General features: G+C 37.3%; 1 protein-coding gene across 1 annotated transcript in view; it reads right to left on the reverse strand.

Annotated features, from left to right (window-relative positions):
* The window catches only part of Slc13a1 (solute carrier family 13 member 1), a 93,804-nt gene extending 76,537 nt beyond the window's left edge, over window positions 1-17,267 (reverse strand). Inside the window, exon 1 of the mRNA XM_046422547.2 lies at window positions 17,136-17,267. Coding sequence (XP_046278503.1) covers window positions 17,136-17,234 — 99 coding nt within the window. The 5' untranslated portion in view covers window positions 17,235-17,267. The remainder of the gene's footprint in view (window positions 1-17,135) is intronic.
* Window positions 17,268-18,767: the final 1,500 nt, after the last annotated feature.

Raw genomic sequence — 18,767 nt, forward strand, 5'->3', positions numbered from 1 at the left:
CTTACCAACACCAACCCTCTATTTCTAAGGAGTCTTCTTTGTTTTCCCTATGCTTATATTTTTTTTTATTAATTTTCTTACTTATATATGATAGCAGAATGCATTATAATTCTTACTACAAATACAGAGCACAAATTTTTCATATCTCTGGTTGTATACAAAGTATATTCACACCAATTCATGTCTTCATACATGTACTTTGAATAATAATGTCCATCACATTCCACCATCATTTCTAACCCCCTGCCGTTTCTCTTCTCCTCCCACCCCTCTGCCCTATCTAGAGTTCCTCTATGCCTCCCATGGTCCCCGCTCCTACCCCACTATGAATCAGCCTCCTTATATCACAGAAGACATTCAGCATTTGGGTTCTTGGGTTTGGCTAACTTCACTTAGCATTGTCTTCTCTAACTCCATCAATTTACTGGCAAATGCCATGATTTTATTCTCTTTTATTGCTGAGTAATATTCAATTGTGTATATATGCCATATTTTTGATCCATTCATCTATTGAAGGGTATCTAAGTTAGTTCCAGAGTTTAGCTATTGTGAATTGTGCTGCTATAAACATGGATGTGGCTGTGTCCCTGTAGTATGCTGTTTTTAAGTCCTTTGGGAATATACTGAGGAGAGGGATAGTTGGGTCAAATGGTGGTTCCATTCCCAATTTTCCAAGGAATCTCCATACTGCTTTCCATATTGGCTGCACCAATTTGCAGTCCCACCAGCAGTGTGTTAATGTACCTTTCCCCCTCATCCTCGTCAACACTTATTGTTTTTTTTAAAATATAGCTTTATTTTGTTTATTTATTTTTATGTGGTGCTGAGGATGGAAACCAGGATCTCACATGTGCAATGCGAGTGCTCTACCTCTGGGCCACAACTCCAGCCCCCACTTATTGTTGTTTGTATTCCTAATAGCTGCCATTCTGACTGGAGTGAGATGAAATATTAGAGTAGTTTTGATTTGCTTTGCATTTCTCTAATTGCTAGTGATGATGAACATTTTTTTTCATATATTTGTTGATTGATTGTATATCATCTTCTGAGAAGTGTCTGTTCAGGTCCTTGGCCCATTTATTGATTGGGTTAATTTTTATTTATTTATTTTTGTGTGTGTGTGTGTTTAGCTTTTTGAGTTCTTTACACACCTTTTTTATACTTGGGTTCTGATCCCTGTTGTTTGTCATGCGCACTTTGAACTCTAATTTAAATGTTCAACTATATAGTAAGCCTCCAGATTCCCTTTTGTGCTAGTTTCTGCCAGTTTCTGCCCATATTCTAAACCCTTTCACCTTGTCTTACTATTTGGATAAAGTAGTTGTAAATATAGCAAGAAAATTATATTTGTTTGGCTCAGAATGTTTTATTTGTATATGTGTGTATGTATTTACAAACCAGTACATTTTATATTAAGAATAAAGTGAATTTATGGCTTCTTTTTAGAAATGGAGAGATTCAGTTAACACCGAGATCATCTTCTTCCATGGTGACAATTCTCCAGATCCAAGGAGAGCAGCAGTGTTCTCCAGTTTTACAGAGCAGCACCAAGCCACTTCATACATTCTCTTCCCTTCTAGGCTTTTGTCAGCACGGGAGTGAAATCTCTGCTCTTCCTGTCAAACCTTACCTCACCATCCCAGAATCAACACTTATTGCTCACTAGGTACCTTGTGTAACGCTTATGTGTTTCATGAATCAGCAACATCAGCCTGATCCAGGAGCTTGACAAATACAGGGTATCAGGCCCTTTCCTACAAGTATGGAACCAAGATCAGCATGTCAACTCCCCATGTGATTTTTATCTATGTTAAAGTTTGAGAAGCACAGGGCTACATGCTTATCTAGTCTTCCCTCTCATCTTTAATTCTGGGTCCAGAATCTTGCTTCCAGGTAGTACCCTTCTTCCCAGGCTGAATATCTAGATTTATATAACCCATTTGGAAAATGTGTCCATCTTTCAACATGCAGCTCAGATTTATGCCTGTCTGTAGAGCTTCCCCTAGGCATAGGTGCACATTTTATATCTTTACATATAAGTTCTAGGAGACTATAATGGCATCTGGCTAAAGCACTGTATTTACATCATCCTAGAATTGTGGGAATTACTCCATTTTTCCATATCTGAAGGAAACTGAATGTCTAAGAAAGGAGGAAAGCAGAGTTACCTGGGAGTACTCTATTTTTTAAAAAATTAACACATAAATTCTATGCATTCATTATGTCCATGATGTTTTGAAGTATATTTCTTTATGTAGATGTGTGTGTGTGTGTGTGTGTGTGTGTAGTGGAATGGCTAAATATAGCTAAATAACATATGCATTACCTCACATTATTATCATTTCTGTGGTGAGATCACTTTACTTATGCTGTCATAACATTTTTCAAAAATACAGCATATTATTAACAGTAGCCAATATATTGCACAATAGATCTACTGACCTTATTCCTCCTATCTTTTGAGCAACATTGTCTCAACCCCCTACAACAACCACCCCAGTCTCCGGTAGCCATTATATTCTCTACTTCTATGAGAGATCAACTTTTTTTAGATTCCATATATGAGTGAGATCATGCAGTGTTGGTCTTTTTTCATTGTTAAATCAAATACATTTAACATAATTTCCTCCAGATCCATCCAGATTTTCATAAATAAGAGGATTTAATTCCCTTTTGTAAATGGATGTATTCTATTGCATATATAAACCATATTTTCTTTTTTAAGTATATTTTTAGTTATAGTTGGGCACAATACCTTTATTTTATTCATTTATTTTTATGCGGTGCTGAGGATCTAACCCAGCTCCTCGAATGTGCTAGGCAAGCGCTCTACCACTGAGCCACAATCCCAGCCCAAGAATCATATTTTCTTTATCTTTTTATTCATTGAATATTAGGTTGATTACTAATCTTGCATATTGTGCTGTAATAAATAAGAGAATGCAAATAGCTTTTCTATAAACTAGTTCCATTTCCTTTGGATATATACCCAATGCTAAGATTACTGCATCATTTTGTAGTCCTGTTTTTAATTTGTTGAGTAACCTTCATAGTGTTTTCTCTGGTGGCTGCACTAAGTCATATTTCCACCAATAGTGTGCAAGAGTTCCCTAATCTCTACATCCTCACCAGAGCTTGTTATCTTTTGTCTTTTTGATAATAGTCTAAAAGAAGTGAAATGATGTCTCACTGTGGTTTTAACTTGCATTTCCCTAATGATTACTAGTACTGAGCATTTTTAGTATATCTTTTGGCCATATGTATGTCTTCTTTTGAGAATTGTCCATTCAGGCTCTTTGCCCTGATTTCTTTATTTTCTTACTATTGGATCTTTTGAACTCTTTAAATACTTTGGATATCAACTCCTTACAAATAATAATAAGCCCTAATTAATAATGAGCTTAGGATAATAAACCCTGGTTATTGGTTCATTTTTTTTCTTACTAATAAGTTGTTTGAGCTCATATGTATTTTGAATATTAAAGCTTTATAAGATGCGTAGTTTGCAAATATTTTTTCCCATTAATTAGGCTGTCTTTTCACTCTATGGATTGTTTCCTTTGTTGTGCAGAATCTTTTTAATTTGATACAATCCCATTTGCCTATTTTTGCTATTGTTTCCTATGCTTTTTGTCCAAAAAAAATCATTGACAATTCCAATGTCTTGAAGCATTTGTCTTATGTTTTCTTCTAGTATTTAAATAGTTTCAAGTATTTTTAAGTCTTTAATCCATTTTTAATTGACTTTTGTGCATGATGTGAGATAAAGGTCTAATTTTACTCTTCTGCATGTGGATATCCAGTTTTTCCAATACTATTTATTGAAGAGACTATCATTTCCCATGTGGGTTCGGCACCTTGGTTGAAAATAAATTTTGTTGTAAATGCAGGGATTAATTTCTGGGTCTCTTTTTCATTCCATTGCTCTATGTGTATGTTTTTATGCCAGTATCATGCTGTTTGGGTTGCTAAAGCTTTATAGTATATTTTGAAGTCAGATAGTATGATGTCTCTAGCTTTGTTCTTTTTGCTGAAGATTACATTGGCTATTCAGGGTCTTTTAGGGATACATATAAGTTTTAGAATTGTTTGAGTGCTCTTTAATAAGCAGGATGATCATCTGCCCCAGTTTTCTCAGGACAGTGCTAGTTTATACCTGTTGTACAGGTGACTCTTATTAGCATCCCCTTTCATTCTCAAAAGTTTCCCTCTTTAGCTGATAAATTATGCACACATTCTATTGATGGGTCTATCCCGGGAATTCCTCCTTTTTCCAGTTCCCTTTCTTTCTTCTTTAAAAAAAAAAATTCTTGTTATTGTTGTCATGGACCTTTATTTTATTATTTATTTATATGGGGGTGCTGAGAATCAAACCCAGTGCCTCACACATGCTAGGAAAGCACTCTACCACTGAGCTACAACCCCAGTACCCAGTTCCCTTTCTTTATTCTGTGATTTTCCTTGGAGTTGGGGGCAAGAAAGCATCTTTTCTCTTCAATAGTCCTTAAGCATTCAATAACATAAGACTAATCCAAGAATAATCCCAAACATTTTCTTAAGATAATATAAAAATAAAATTTATGGGGTTATTGGTATGCTTTGAAATAAAAAAAAGATCTCTGAATGTTTTTTCCAGGAATAAGAAAAGTACAAAATACAGAGGAGAGCAAACATTTTATCTTTTTCTGTTATGAGGGTAAACAGATTCTTCTGATGAAGAAGAAAACTCAGAAGTTATCTATGTTACAACTCAGAAAGGGTCCTGGCAATTCAATTCATAGAATCATCTTTGAGGTAGAAAATACAATGGCTCCATTTTGTCATTAGAAATTCATAGGTTTATCCATTATCTCAAGCTACATCATCCTTTTTTTCCTGTTGATCTCTTCTAGAGTTTGGAGGGTTTTTGTTTCTTTGTTTTTACTTCTCTCTCTTTCTTTACCTTTTTAAGAGGCCCCTTACTCCCAGATCAGAAACACCACACACTAATGCCAATGCCCATTACCAGCACCCCTACTACCACAAAAGAGCAATGAGAAATTACTGAAATGTGTACACTTAGAAATGGTTAAAATGCTAAATTTTATGTCACATGTATTTTCCCACAATAAAAATTAAGGGGGGGAAAAGAACAATGAGAAAATACTGAAGCAGCAATACAAGAACCAATTGTCAAATAAAAGAGAAAGTGAATCTTTTATCCCCCTGCTCAACTCAAGTCTAGTGGAAGTCACTGATACAGCTGATGTCATTATTATAATTAACTCTGCAACCTGAACGAGTACACATTTTAATCAAATTCTGTCCCAGAGATACCAAAGTACTTTAGTATTATGAATTCTTGAACTGAGTGGCAGAAACAAAAGTAATGTCTGCTTTCATCTTGTGAAGAAATACACATAAATGAAAATGATTTGGAATTCTTACCAAAAAAAAAAAACTTTTAAAATCATAATTCCTTTTCAAAATCCTATATATGAAACAAACAAGAGCAGGAATAGAAGGAAGAGGAGGAGAAAGAGGACAAAGGAAAATCTTTAGGAAACTTGTTCAAAAATAAAAATGACCATTGTCTGCTCAAAACCCTCTATAAACCTTAGCCGTTCCAAAATTTTACATCAAGAAGTTCAGCAGACAAACCACGTTCAGCCAGGCACAGGCAGCTGTGTGGAATACAGATGTCACAGATTCCATTAACTCACAGACAGGGCAATGCCACTTAACCCCTGTTGCCTGCTCTGGGTATGCTCTGGCCCTCCCTGGCCTTTTCACAGCCGTCTCCATCCTTCCTACTGCAAGGAGCTTCTGCCACAGTAAGAGTGATAATCAGTCACAGAAAGGTCCTGTTACTTTACATTAAAATATCAAAGAAGTAAAAGGTTTCTAGCTGTAAGTTTCAACAGAGTTTTAAAACTTACAAAACATTAAAAACAGATAGAAAGTGATATGTATTTGTATACCTTATCATAGTTAACAAACATTGACATTTCTCCACATTAGCTTGAATTTTTCAAAATAAACAAAACATTTCAGTGAAAGAAGACTGATGAGTGCCACCTCCTCATGACCTTCTCCTCTGGGCATGCCAATGTCAATCACTGTGTGGAAGGTAGATTTTGTATCCTTTCTGTCCATGCTTGTGTTATTTTGGTACATGTAGAGATTAATATCTTAATAAGCAACATATGGCTTTAGAATTAATGATAATATGATATACTTATTTTGATATAATCTTAAGATACATTTTATATATTTATTTTGATTTAATATTTAGATAGCATTTTGTAACTTTGTTTCTTTTTATTCATTTATTTGGCTCAAATGCATTCATGTTGATAAATGTGTAACTATTGTCAATTCATTTTAAGTGGATATAGCATACCTTTTTATGACTATATTAGGCATTTATTTGCTTGTGTTTCTGCTGGTGACTGTTTGCCACCCCTCCCCAATTTTTCAAAAAAGTTGTTCTGAGCATCTTAGTGCTTAGCTCCACATGGATATAGGAAAGAGATATTCTATGCTGGCATAGAAAGCAAATAGCAAAATTTAGTGGTGGAAGCATCCATTTGAACTTTCCTAGTCATTGCCCATTTTCTGTCCAAGAGAGTTGTACTAATTTATATCAGCACTAATGATATGAAAAGGTCCTCCCTCCTCTCCTGTTTCTACTCTTTAAAAATCATTTATTGTAATATTATCACATTTAAATTTCTGTAGCTCTTCAATAAGATTTGTAATCTGTATGACAAGTTGCTTATCTTACATTTCTATGAAACTTGCCCTGTTAGTTTTAAGCTTTTATTCTTTTTTTTTTTTTTTTAACAATTAAGATCAAACTTTTATGCTGGAAATGCCTTCTTGACCTTCAGTCCTTGGCCTACTTTTACAGTCATGCCCCAGTATATTAGTCTGTTTTACATTGCTATAACAAAATATTGAAGATGGGTAATATGCAAAGAGGTATATGTTGCCCAGAGTTTTGGAGGCTGAAAGTCCAAGATGAATTGGGCCCTTTTCTTTGGCTCCTAATGTCGGCCTCATGGTGAATGGCATCCGAATAGGGAGTACATGCGAGAGGGGTCACATGGTGAAACAGGAAGCCAGAGACCAGGAAGGGATCACTCTTGCTCTTTTTATAATAATCCACTCTCATGGGAACTAATTGGATTCTCAGAAGAATACTTTAGTCCCCTTTCGAAAGCAGCACCTGCAATGACCTAATTACATCCTACTAAGCCCCATGTCTTAAAGGTTCCATAACCTTTAAATATCATTACACTGGGGACCAAGCTTCCACCACATGAACCCTTCAGGTTATACCCAAACCATATCCAAATCATAGCACACGCTAGCCTAACTTCCTTCATCATTGGCAAGTCTGTTGCGAATCCACAGCTGAGCCTCCCTCTCATTATCTCCCCTAATTACTCAACAGGACACTTGACCCACTGTATCTTTTTCTGTGAACTACAGAGTTAAATTCCCATCATATTGTTCTGAGGACGGTATCAATTCCCATCTTACTCTCAACAGACTATTCTCTTCTACTGGTTAACTTAATGCTGATTGAAGCCTCTAGACTGGCTTGATGGGCACCTCTCACCCAACCATCCCAGAGGGATCATGGTGGTCCTTTTCCAGTAATTCCCCTTTACCCCTGTCTATGGTCTACTTATCTCCCCCCTGGATTCCCTTATATTCACCTTAGTATGGCTGGAGATCCCACTAGTATTCCAGGTTCACACCTCCTCCACCTCCCTCAACAAGTGTGGGGAAGGACAATTGAGGCAGCTATTTTGGTGCAGTAGATGTTTCTTATGTGGGAAAAAGTCAACATCAGCTACAGGAGGCCCAATTAGTCATGGCCAAGGAACTATATTACCAGCTACAATTGAGAACCAATGGTCTTGAGACTCTTGCTGCCTCCCTTGACTGTTGGGGGCCATGGTCTTAGACAATACCATTGCTCTCAACTATCTTTTGGCTTCCCAGGAAAGAGTTTGTTCCCTGGTCAATAAATTCTGTAGATGATGGGTAGATGATGTTCATTAGATAGCTCAGGTGCTCTGTGACTTTAAACATACCCAGACCAATATTACTCAGAGCATTACCCACATCCAAGAAATTCCTCTGTCCTTTGATTATTCTTCTGGTTGACTTCCACGCCTTCAGGACACTTAACTCTCCTTATTTAACTCTCCATTGTTCTTCTTTGCATTCCTTTGGATTTGACTCCTCCTCATCCTCCTTCAGAAGATCTACTTGTTAACATCTGACTGACCATGGGGTTCACTTTCAAGCCTGGCACTTTTTAAATTATTGACCACTACAGTGTCAGGGTACTGAGTGTAGTATAACACAAGAGACTCTAAAATTAATGGTAGACATAAGGCCAATTTAGGCATCTTTCAAGCTGATATTTTGTGCGACTTGCCAGTGTAGTGGAACCTAGACCAGAGCTTTTCAATCCTGACTCTGTAGTTTTCAAGAGACAAGGCCACCTCAGCACAGGTTAGAACAAACTTTTCTCTTACAAGAATAACTTAAACTTCCTTTATGAAACTGGAAACTGATCCAGGCTGAACTGATGTATGAAGAAGGGTAAAAATTGCCCAGATTAAAAATGATCCTCTTGGTCAGTGGTCATCTGTGTCTGGCCCATGCTATGGCCTGCTGCTGCCGTTCAACCCATTCATACATGAATGCTATCAGAAGAAACTGCTGGACATTCATTGATATCTCAGATTCATCTTTGTTGAGTATTGAACCAAAATAGAGAAGTTGCCCCAGGGTAAACTGGTTAACTAGAACCACATGGAACCCCAAACACAGCACATCTGTTTTTTTTTTTTTTTAATTAACTCTCACAGCTACTATTTTAATTTCTAACTCTTTTTATAGTCATCTATTCTTGCTTTATTCTTCCATTTTTAAAACATTATTTTTGTGGGTTTTTTTTTCCTTTCCTCATTTACTGATTTCCCTATTATTTACTTGGAATTTCTTAATTGTCCTATTATATCTTAAAATTTTATTTTTGGATTTATCCTGGGTGGAAGTTGTTTTATTTGGGGGCTTTCACTTTCTGTACTCATCCTTCTTTATCCAGAAGTTTTACAGTTGCCTCCAATCAGTCCTTAGTTCTCAGTCCAGACTGGGTTTCCTTTCCAGCTGGGGTTCCCTTCCTGCCAAGCAACCTAGACACAGGTCTCTGTCTGGGACAGGCTGGGGTGAGGCCCCTTCTGGCTGGGTGGCCAGTTTGTCTGCTTCTCATGAACTGCAGTAGGCTGTGCTTATCCAACTCTTTTTTTTTCTTTTACAGCTTCAAGAAAACCATTCTCTAGTTTGGCACTGAATTGATTCTGACCCCAGAATGATTTGGAGCAACTTTATACCACAGGTTCTCACTTTCTCATCTGTGTTCTACTATTTTGTTTCATCACATGTCTTGATCCCAATAGAAAACACTGTATCATCCTAGGTGCAAGATTCTGTAATATACGAACCTCTTTCTCTTTGCTTTGTTCCTCTTCTTTTTCTGTCCCCTCCTCGCCTGGCACCAGATACCTTGACCCTCACTCTAGTGGGCAGGTTGGCTTTCCATTTTTCCCAGAGCTGACATCTTTCTTTCCAATAAACAGAACTGCAGCTAAAACATTTACTCACAGATATGAATTCCCATAGCTGTCATGCTCCCACTTCCCAGGGCCCCATTTAACTAGGTCTTAGTTATGTCTTGTCTTAACTACCTCAACTAACTGGAGCCAGGGGACTTCCTGAAGACATAGGAAAGGCAAATAAAGTCCTGACTAGGAAATTGGGGTAATAACTTTATTTTTTTTTCCTCTCACAAATTTCAGACTGTAAAATTATCTTGGGAAATGAGGCTGATTGTATTTAAATATCACTTTGATTTTCTTTTAAATTATAGCCTCAGATGGAATTAAAATATAAATTCTGCTTTAAAAAATATTTTTTTTCTTCCTTTTCCCTATTTCTTAATGATGCACTTACTAATATCTGGGAGAAATTTGGCTGATGAATTAGTACTTATGTGGGTACAATCTCCTCTCAGCACAGCTTGAGAAAAGCAGGACCAATCACAAGTCTCAATCACTGCAATTGATTTTCTAAAGGGAACACAAAGCAATTAAGAAACCAGGAAAACCATGCATTCTAAGTCTCTGTGTTACAAGAAAAACACTATTATTATCTAACAGAGCCTGTGAAAGGCTTTACACAGTTCATGATATACTTACCCCTACGGTGGTAGTGATTTCTCAAGATTCAATCCATACTAATTATAAAGCTTAAAATGTTGAAATGTCCTCATCTTGGGACATGGAGAGTGTGAAGGAGCTCAACTACAAAGTCGAAGAAAAATAGCTAGTATTTTTTTGTTGTTGTTGTTTATTTTTATACAAATGGGGTAGCAGAAAAGAAGGTGGCCCCACTATGCCAATCACCTGTTTTGCACTCAACTTCTGCACCTACCCAACACCAGCTGTGGTTTTTAAACCCACACACAGTGGAGCTAGAAATAACCATAGAGATCATCTAGTTCTCCAAACTGATCGTGTGTTTGGTGGAACCAAAATGAAGTCTATTAATTAATTTTCAAATCATCTAGGAACTTTTCTAAACATGCAGTTTCCTGTGCTTCCAATCCAGAGTTTGAAATTTTATACAAATACCTCAGGTAAGTCTGGGACAGTTGATATACAGATATTTGAGATTTAAATGACAGCCTTGTTCATTAAAAGGATGAGGAAATGGGCACCAGGGGTATGTCAGAATTACCTGGAAAACTCAAGAATATGCTAATATTCTGAATATTCATAATAAGGTAAGTCAAGACAAGTGGGGCTATGGTGTGGTGAGACTCCCTCAGTCTCTTGGCCATCATGGTCAAATTTACTCTGTACTCCAGTCTGAGAGAGGCTTCATCTCAATGTGTGTTTTGTGATTGCAAATGCAGGAACAAGGTAGTAGGGCAAACTGAGCATGACTCTTAAAAATCTGAAATGAACAGATCAGATCACTGCGAAAGAGCAATGTCATTGATGGGCTTGGGAGTCAGACAGACTTGTGTTCAGATGAGACCAGGTGTTTTCAGGGTAGTATGGCCACAGACCAGACTTATGTTCAAATGTTCTTGCTGCCTTTATGGACTGTGGGGCTTTGGGTAAATTTCTCAACATAATTGTTGAACTGTAAAATAGATATAATAGTGACTATTTCTAATAGTTTTTATGAGGATAATTGTGACCATTCACATTTATTATTGTTGCCAAACAAGGTAAAAAAAAAATAAGCCCATAATGGGAGAAAAATTAAGCTTTGTGAAAGGGACACCTCCTCATTACATCTACATTCTTGTTCTGCCTCTGGGTCACTCTTCAATCTGTTAGAAGCTTTTTCCTTTCATCACCTTCTTTCTCCTACATCCTATCCTTCCCACAAGTTCGGGAGATAGTTTGGTGCTTGAAGAGACAGAAATTGTAAAATATGCTCCATGCCCTTTAGTTATTTGCCATTTGGAGGGGGAGGCAAACGTAACAGCCAAATGGAATGCATACCATATCGAAAGGTGATGTAGCCACCATGCGGTGAGACCTGGAGGAATCATTCTCAGTTCACATCACAGCCTGAAACTTCCCAAGAAGGACAGGGCAAATGGAGAGAGCATTCTAGCAGGAAGACACACATGAGCAAAAGCAGAAGGTAGAAATAGTTGTGGGCATGCTAGGAACTGCAAATGCTAACATGGAAACTTGAGCATGGGGGTTTGAGGGAAGTTGTTAGAATGAATAACAAAACCTCAAATATCCATTAGTGTATACATGCTTCTTGTAGATATTTTTTCCTCTGATGGTGAAAGAAAGTCATCAAATAAGTTTAACCAGAGATACAATAGGACCAGGTTGGCATTTTGAAAGTAATACTCTGGCAGGAGACTTTGAAGGGGAGAGTGTGCAATGTGATGCATGAAAAAAAGAGATGCAGAAATCCTCCAGGAGGGCAGGGCCAATAGGAAGGAAGAGTAGGGAGCAGATGGGGCAGAGAGGAGATTTAGGAGGATTCAGAAGCAGGAGATAAAGCATGATCTGAGTGATGGGACTAATGGATGATGGGAGTGACACATAGGTTTCAGGCCTGAGAACAGGGTGAAGGGAAGCAGCTCTCTCTGGAACACAGAAAGGAGGAGCAACTGCAGGTTAAGGGCCAGTGGGATTGTGAATGGTTGGGGGAATGGAGGAGCTGGTGAGAGATGAGTCTATTCACCTGTCAATTACACATTCACAGCACAAATTATTTTTTTAATCATTTGGCAAGTGTTTATATATCGCCTTATTTTCTCATTAATGTTTGTGATTGTATATGTCGACTTTTCAGCAATTCTACAAGGTACTTAAAGGCAGAAATATTAATTTAAATTTTTGCTTATATCACACCGCTAACTGACCCAACAGTTGGAGATCAAAGTTTATGTAAAATATTCATGATATTAAAAAATATCAAATTTGGATATCCTGGTTTTGTTCATCTGTCACATCATTATTAGCATGATGTTTTTCCTGGGTTTTTCCCCACATCATTTCCATGTTCTTTAGTGTCTAAAATGTCCACTTCCTTTAAGTTTATAGCATAATGTCCTTTGTCTTAAATCCATACATTTTAAATGAACATTTAAAACAATCTTAGTTGTTCTAGTAACATATGTAATTGTTCAATTTGGCACTTTAAAAGCTCTTTATGATTTCCTGTAATTTCCCCCCTTCCTCCCCTTTCACTTAGTCTTTTTTATAGTTCTCTCCCACTCATTTTCATTTTCTTTAACAGCCCTCCTAACCTCCCTCCTTCCCCTGCTAGTAGATCCTTTGTCCCTTTAAGGTTTATATTTCCTTATAATCATTATATTTCGCTCATCTATCAATTTTTTTTTTAATTTAGCACTAAGACTCATTATATGCCAATCGAAAGTCACAATGCCTCAAGTGACCACATCATGAAGGAGATTCAGGCAGCACAGATTCGGGGCAGAAATGGAGCTGGCCCTCTCAGCCAAGTCCACACTCCTGGCTCCTGCTGTCTCAGGCACTGATGCCCTTCCATGTCCCCTCTCTCATTCTTGAATTCTTCTCTCTTTAAGTCTTTCTAGGTTATAAAATATTTTCTACAGAAAGCCAGAAGAAGTACCTGAGAAAAAAACAGAAATCTTTCCTGAATTTCACAACCCATCAACTAGAGAATACTGCTTGTCTTTTCCTTGTAGCAAGGAGTCCTAATTAGTAGATAAACTGAATGGAGTGAGGCATAACTAGAAGACAGGCACTCTACAAATACAATATGTCATTCAATTTTCTCCTTACTTCTCATCTTTTTGTTTCAGGAATAGAAATATAGAGAAAAACCAAGCTCTGGAAAAATAAGTAATAAAATAGTACTAAAATTTACAAAATGATAGAAATAGTCATAGAAGATCACAGTTGTGTAGGGAACCTCATTATAACTATGGCATGTAACTGAGACTGGTTTTTACAACTTATTGTGAAATACTTAAGGACTTTCCTTTCCAAAATGAGAAAGTTCAGTGGAAATATTTCATTTAAATAAGCAAATAGGAGTTATATTATAAGCTTGTTTACTGATCATTAACTACTAATAGGGGAAGAACTGGGTACTTTTATCTTTAGGTGACAATTATAAAATATTTGTGGTGCATCAGTATAAATAAATAAGGGAACAAAAGTTCTTTAGGAAAGGTAAATCCATGCCGGTGCAATAGGAATGCCCTTGTTACTACCATGGAAGCTGAAAAGACACACATATTCAGTTGTAATTAAGATTGCTGGCTCTGGTCAGACAGATGTTGATTGAAAACTTCTGCATAGCCAACTTACATGATTTTGTCTCTTTTTCTAATTAGCACATTTTGGATCATAATAATAATACAGAATTCATAAAGATTAAATTTGTGCTTCTATTTGACTTATGTCCACAAGCTCCTGGGGTGAAACATGTTCTCCTTTGCCAGAAAATATCATTCCCATGAAAACACTGAAAAACACAGTCCCAAGCTCCCTGCCAGCTAGAGAAATTAGTATACTAGCCCAATAGCACAGGTATGAAGTTAAGTGGTATCATATCTTGATGCACCGACATGCCCGGCTTGTATAGCTGGGACTCTGGGACAATGAGCAGTTGTCACATTTCTGAGTAGTCCTTTGCTTTAGTTTTCAAAGATCTCTCTCCAGTGATTAGAGTCACTACAATGCTCTAGCTTAAAGACTTTGATTGGCATCATGTCAATTGAGGAAGTGGCTAAGATAGATCTCCTGCTGTTCTGCCTGTCAGGAACTCTATGATAAAGAGAACTACCTGAGTTGCTGATAAATGATTAAAAAACCACTGAGAGTAAATCTTCAAAAACAAAATATATAGAAAAGTCTAAAACAAAATCACTGTTAATCCATGACTTCTGAGTTCTGACAAAACCCAAGTTTAAAACCATTTTCTATAGCATCTTGATGGCCTTTACTGAGGCCTTCCAATGTGAAATAAGAATGATAGCACATAGGTAATCACTTGTTGGTTTTCAGTGAAGGGTAAATAAGACAATTTGGGCAACTTGGTTGTCAGAATGTCTGAACAGAAGTGTGCTCTTTTGCAAAGCCAGTCCTTTCTCCTTCCTTTTCAACATTACCTTGAAAATCTTCCCAGGGTCTCTACTAATGACACACTTTTGACAGGAGGTGGAATTAAGGTAGGAGAACCATCTATAAAAATTACTCAATGGCCAGTAAGTAGGAAAATAAAAATATCAGTCAATAATTCATTGTTCATTGGTTCTGTATTATGTAGATTTGTCATGGGTTTGAAAGACAATCTTGGCTTTTGCTTTGTTCAAATTCTTCATGTTACAATGTCTCTACAAACAGATTTCTCTAGTTAGTAACCTAAAAGTTAATAGTAAATTGATTTGCATCCAAGTCAAAGTAAACCTCTACTTAAATTTCATACGTTTAAAAGGTCCAAATACCCTGGAAAAGATGTACTGCTTTCATTGTAGGAAAGAGTTAAAATGATATTCTTTAAGTTTAAATAGCAGCTGATGGAATGATTAAATATGTATTTAAAGTGGCCAAAAAATGAAATCATATTATCATACTGGGAAAAACTCCTATTAACATCCACTGAGTTTTAACAAATGAGTTGATTAGAAGGAAAGAAAAGAGGAGCATGTTCACAAATGCATCTTAATGCTCCTGGGTTTGCACAGACCTAATGTATTTTTGCCATAGCATCTTGGAACAAAGAAATCACTGGCTGCATTTCTTAGCAATGGTGTACTTTCCAGCTAACAAATCATACACTCAAACCATTGCTTTTTATTTATTTACTTGTTCTCTGTTTCAATGAATTTACATTTATTTTTTTTTTAAAATTATGGGTGATAGAGTGTCATGTGTTCATATGTCAAAGGAGAAGCACAGTTAATGTGCCATCATGATCTAAATTTGCCTTGATTATTTAATTTCCTGTGTTCTCTGCCGAGCAAAGACCTTATGCCTGGACTAATGCAGAAATATTCAACCATAGCAGGGGGCCAGGTATGAACCAAGATGTAATCATGATAGGATTCATGATTCATTCATTTCCCCAGGTCTGGGGAAAACCATGGGACCCTGGTGGGGTGGAATAGAAAGGGAAGGCATCATGCCTATTAGATGGAATATCAAGTTCTCTGTGGAGTGAAGGGGGAATTCAGACTATAGCCCTGGGTTGGTGCCTCTGTTTTGCCATATGCTGTGGCTGCCAGTATACACTGGGACCTATTCTCAGGAAAAGGGATCTCCCCTTGGGGTGCTGCAGCTGGTAGGTTGTCTCCTTTCAGGCAACCTCCCACTGTGAAGCAGGGGCTAGTCCCTTTGCTAGCATTGCAGGTGGAATAGACCTTAGCAGAGTCTAAAAGATCTTTCTATAACTTCACAAGGATTTCCCTTAGAGATTCCCAGATAGGTGCCAAAGACTTCTGACAGAGGTAGGAGGGCCCATGGTGTTACAATTAATATGATTGTATTTTGTTAACCTTGAATAAGGCTTGCTAGAGAAGAACATCAGCAATGTTCTCTTCCACTGAGAGAAGTGGATGTGCATCGTGGCATGGTGGGAATTGCCCCAGCTGTGGAGTCAACCACTTGGAGGCCCAGGATGCTGCACTTACTGGGAGCCAGAAGCTGCTTCAAGTAAGTGCTTGATGGACATTTACCATATGATCCTCACAGTAAGCCTGCCATCATCCAACTTACATATGATAAAACAAAACAGAAGAACAGAGAAACCATGGAACTTATTCCTGTCACACAGCATGCAAGTGCTAAATCTGGGACCTGAAGCAAAGATGCTGGCTCCAAAGCCTGTTTTATTGCCACCAGGTGACACTTGTGGCTGGCATAGAGAAAGTGCTCACTCACTAAGTTTTTTTTTTTTATTCAAATCACTTCACCATGAGATTAAAATGCATTGAGTTTATTATTCTGGACTTAGTACACTGATTATTTTCTAAAGCAAACAGAAAAATGCTTCCAAGAGCAGTAATAATGAAATAAAATCCAAAATTACCATACACGATACAATGATTTATTAAAGTTTCTGATTAGACAAGGAAAATTACTTCATGCTTTCACTATCTCCTTATGCCACAAGGAAACTGAATTTCCAGGATGTTCTATGACCTGCACCAAGCTACAGAACTGAACTCTGAGATTCCCCATTATTCCTCTCGCTCTCTACTCCAGTGTCACATTGCTGGGATATTTCCTGGGGGTGGGTAACTTGAACCAGGAGATCTCAAGGGTTGAACTTCATCTGTTTTTCTTGTCATCTAGTTGACAGAGAAAAATTCCAATTGACTGGGATATTCAATGACTCTGGTTAATCATACTGAGAATCAACTAACATTAACCATTAAAAAGGAGGAAAATGACCAAACACAATGAAAAACCATCCTGACTTCAAGCATAAAGTATCACCACTCATTCCGCTCTGTGCCAAGCAAATAAGCAACAGGAATAAAGGACAATTAATATAAATCAGGAAACCCACCAGTAGTCTCCAGGTTTACCTACCTTAGCGTGGAGGACGAGAGGAAGCGGGAGTAAAACCAGCACACTGAACACCACAAGGAGAAATTGTCGATAAGCCAAAATATAACTGAGGAGTTTCATTGTCTGGAGCAGGTGGGTTGGAAAGCATCTTCCTCAAATTAAGGCAGGTGTTAAATAACCAACCTGGATTAATATTTTTCCAGCACACCACCTTCATTCACTGCCCTAGTCAGACTAACATTAGTTAAAATTAAATCTCCTTTTTTATTGTTTTACTATCACAATTAAAATAGAGAGATAAGCCCAATAGCGTTTGCAAGAAATCAAAAGGAATACTGTGTTTTCCTTTCTTTCTTCGTACAAGTTAACTCTAGAATGAGAAGCCCAGGGAAGGCAGAATGGTGAAGTTGGCTGCCTTTGCCCACACTGCATCCCGTTCCCTCTGCCCTTTTGATGTCTCAATGTCTCCTAACAGGAGTTATCACCGCACTGTGGTGGTGTATGAGCCCGTCTCCACAGGAGTCTCCAGTGTCCTTTCTAAGAAAGTCTATTATCTATTTCTGAATTGAAATGGCAACTCCAGTAGTAAGTATCTCAGTGTATGGCAGTGGAAAAAGGAGAGTTTTGGGTGTTGAGGAATTTTCCAGGTGCTTTGCAGATTGTGTACTGAGGCAGCCTTCTGCAAAAATAATGGCAGAATCATACACTACTGTGTATCTACGTGAAGATGAAGGGGACAGCCTCGGGAGGAGAGAGAAAGGAGGGTGGGTAGGATTGGGGTGCAAATGATGAAAGCCTGTTATATGCATTTACAAATATGACACAATGAAGCCTCCTCATCTATATAATTAATACAAACTAATAAACAAATTGATGGCAAATTTCCTCTCTAGGTTGAACACAAAGTTCTGTGTATCTCTTAGAGCCTATTGTCATTCTGATAGGAAACCAAAAGTAACCATAAAATCTTATACAAGCTTTCTGCTTTTAGACCTTCATAGGCTTGAATTGTTACACACTGCTGATGTTGACCTTGTAATTATCAGGAAATCTGCACAGAGAAGAGGCGCTAGGATTATCCAAGGTGTATATTGTGTGTGTGTGCAAATATACACACACTAACATTAGTTAAAATGTGAGCATGTGTGAAGATGGGAGCTGTTCCAAACTATATTTTGAAACTCCTTAGAGATAGGGACTCTAGTTAGTTTCTCACTGTGATGTGAATTAATTATGCATTAAACCTCTACTAAGTAACTACTATGCACTCAGCCTTGGGTATAAAGAAAACACACTCCAAGCCCTCCTCTAATTTATCATTAGTTTTTCTTGACACAAATAACCTTAGTCCTATGTAATCTATGACTAGCATTTAGACCTTATTTCTAATTCTACACTAATGTAACTCTGATTTCTTTTCCTGTCAAGGAAATCATTTCCTTTACCAGCACTCACCATATTAATATAAACGAAACAGCATTTTTCTTTCTTAAAAAAATATAAATTTCTAGACAAATTACATGCAATGGTTCAGGAAAATCAGACTAGTAAACAGAAAAATAACTTTCCAAATCAGAAAGGTGTATTATATCACAGATTTCTCAGATGAAAGAAAAGACATTTACTAGTAATAAATAGTGAGCAATAATAAAT

The sequence above is a fragment of the Marmota monax genome, unplaced genomic scaffold, assembly GCF_021218885.2.
Source record: "Marmota monax isolate L192 unplaced genomic scaffold, Marmota_monax_Labrador192_F-V1.1 WCK01_AAM20220418_F8-fsc00027, whole genome shotgun sequence".
NCBI classification, from domain to species: domain Eukaryota; kingdom Metazoa; phylum Chordata; class Mammalia; order Rodentia; family Sciuridae; genus Marmota; species Marmota monax.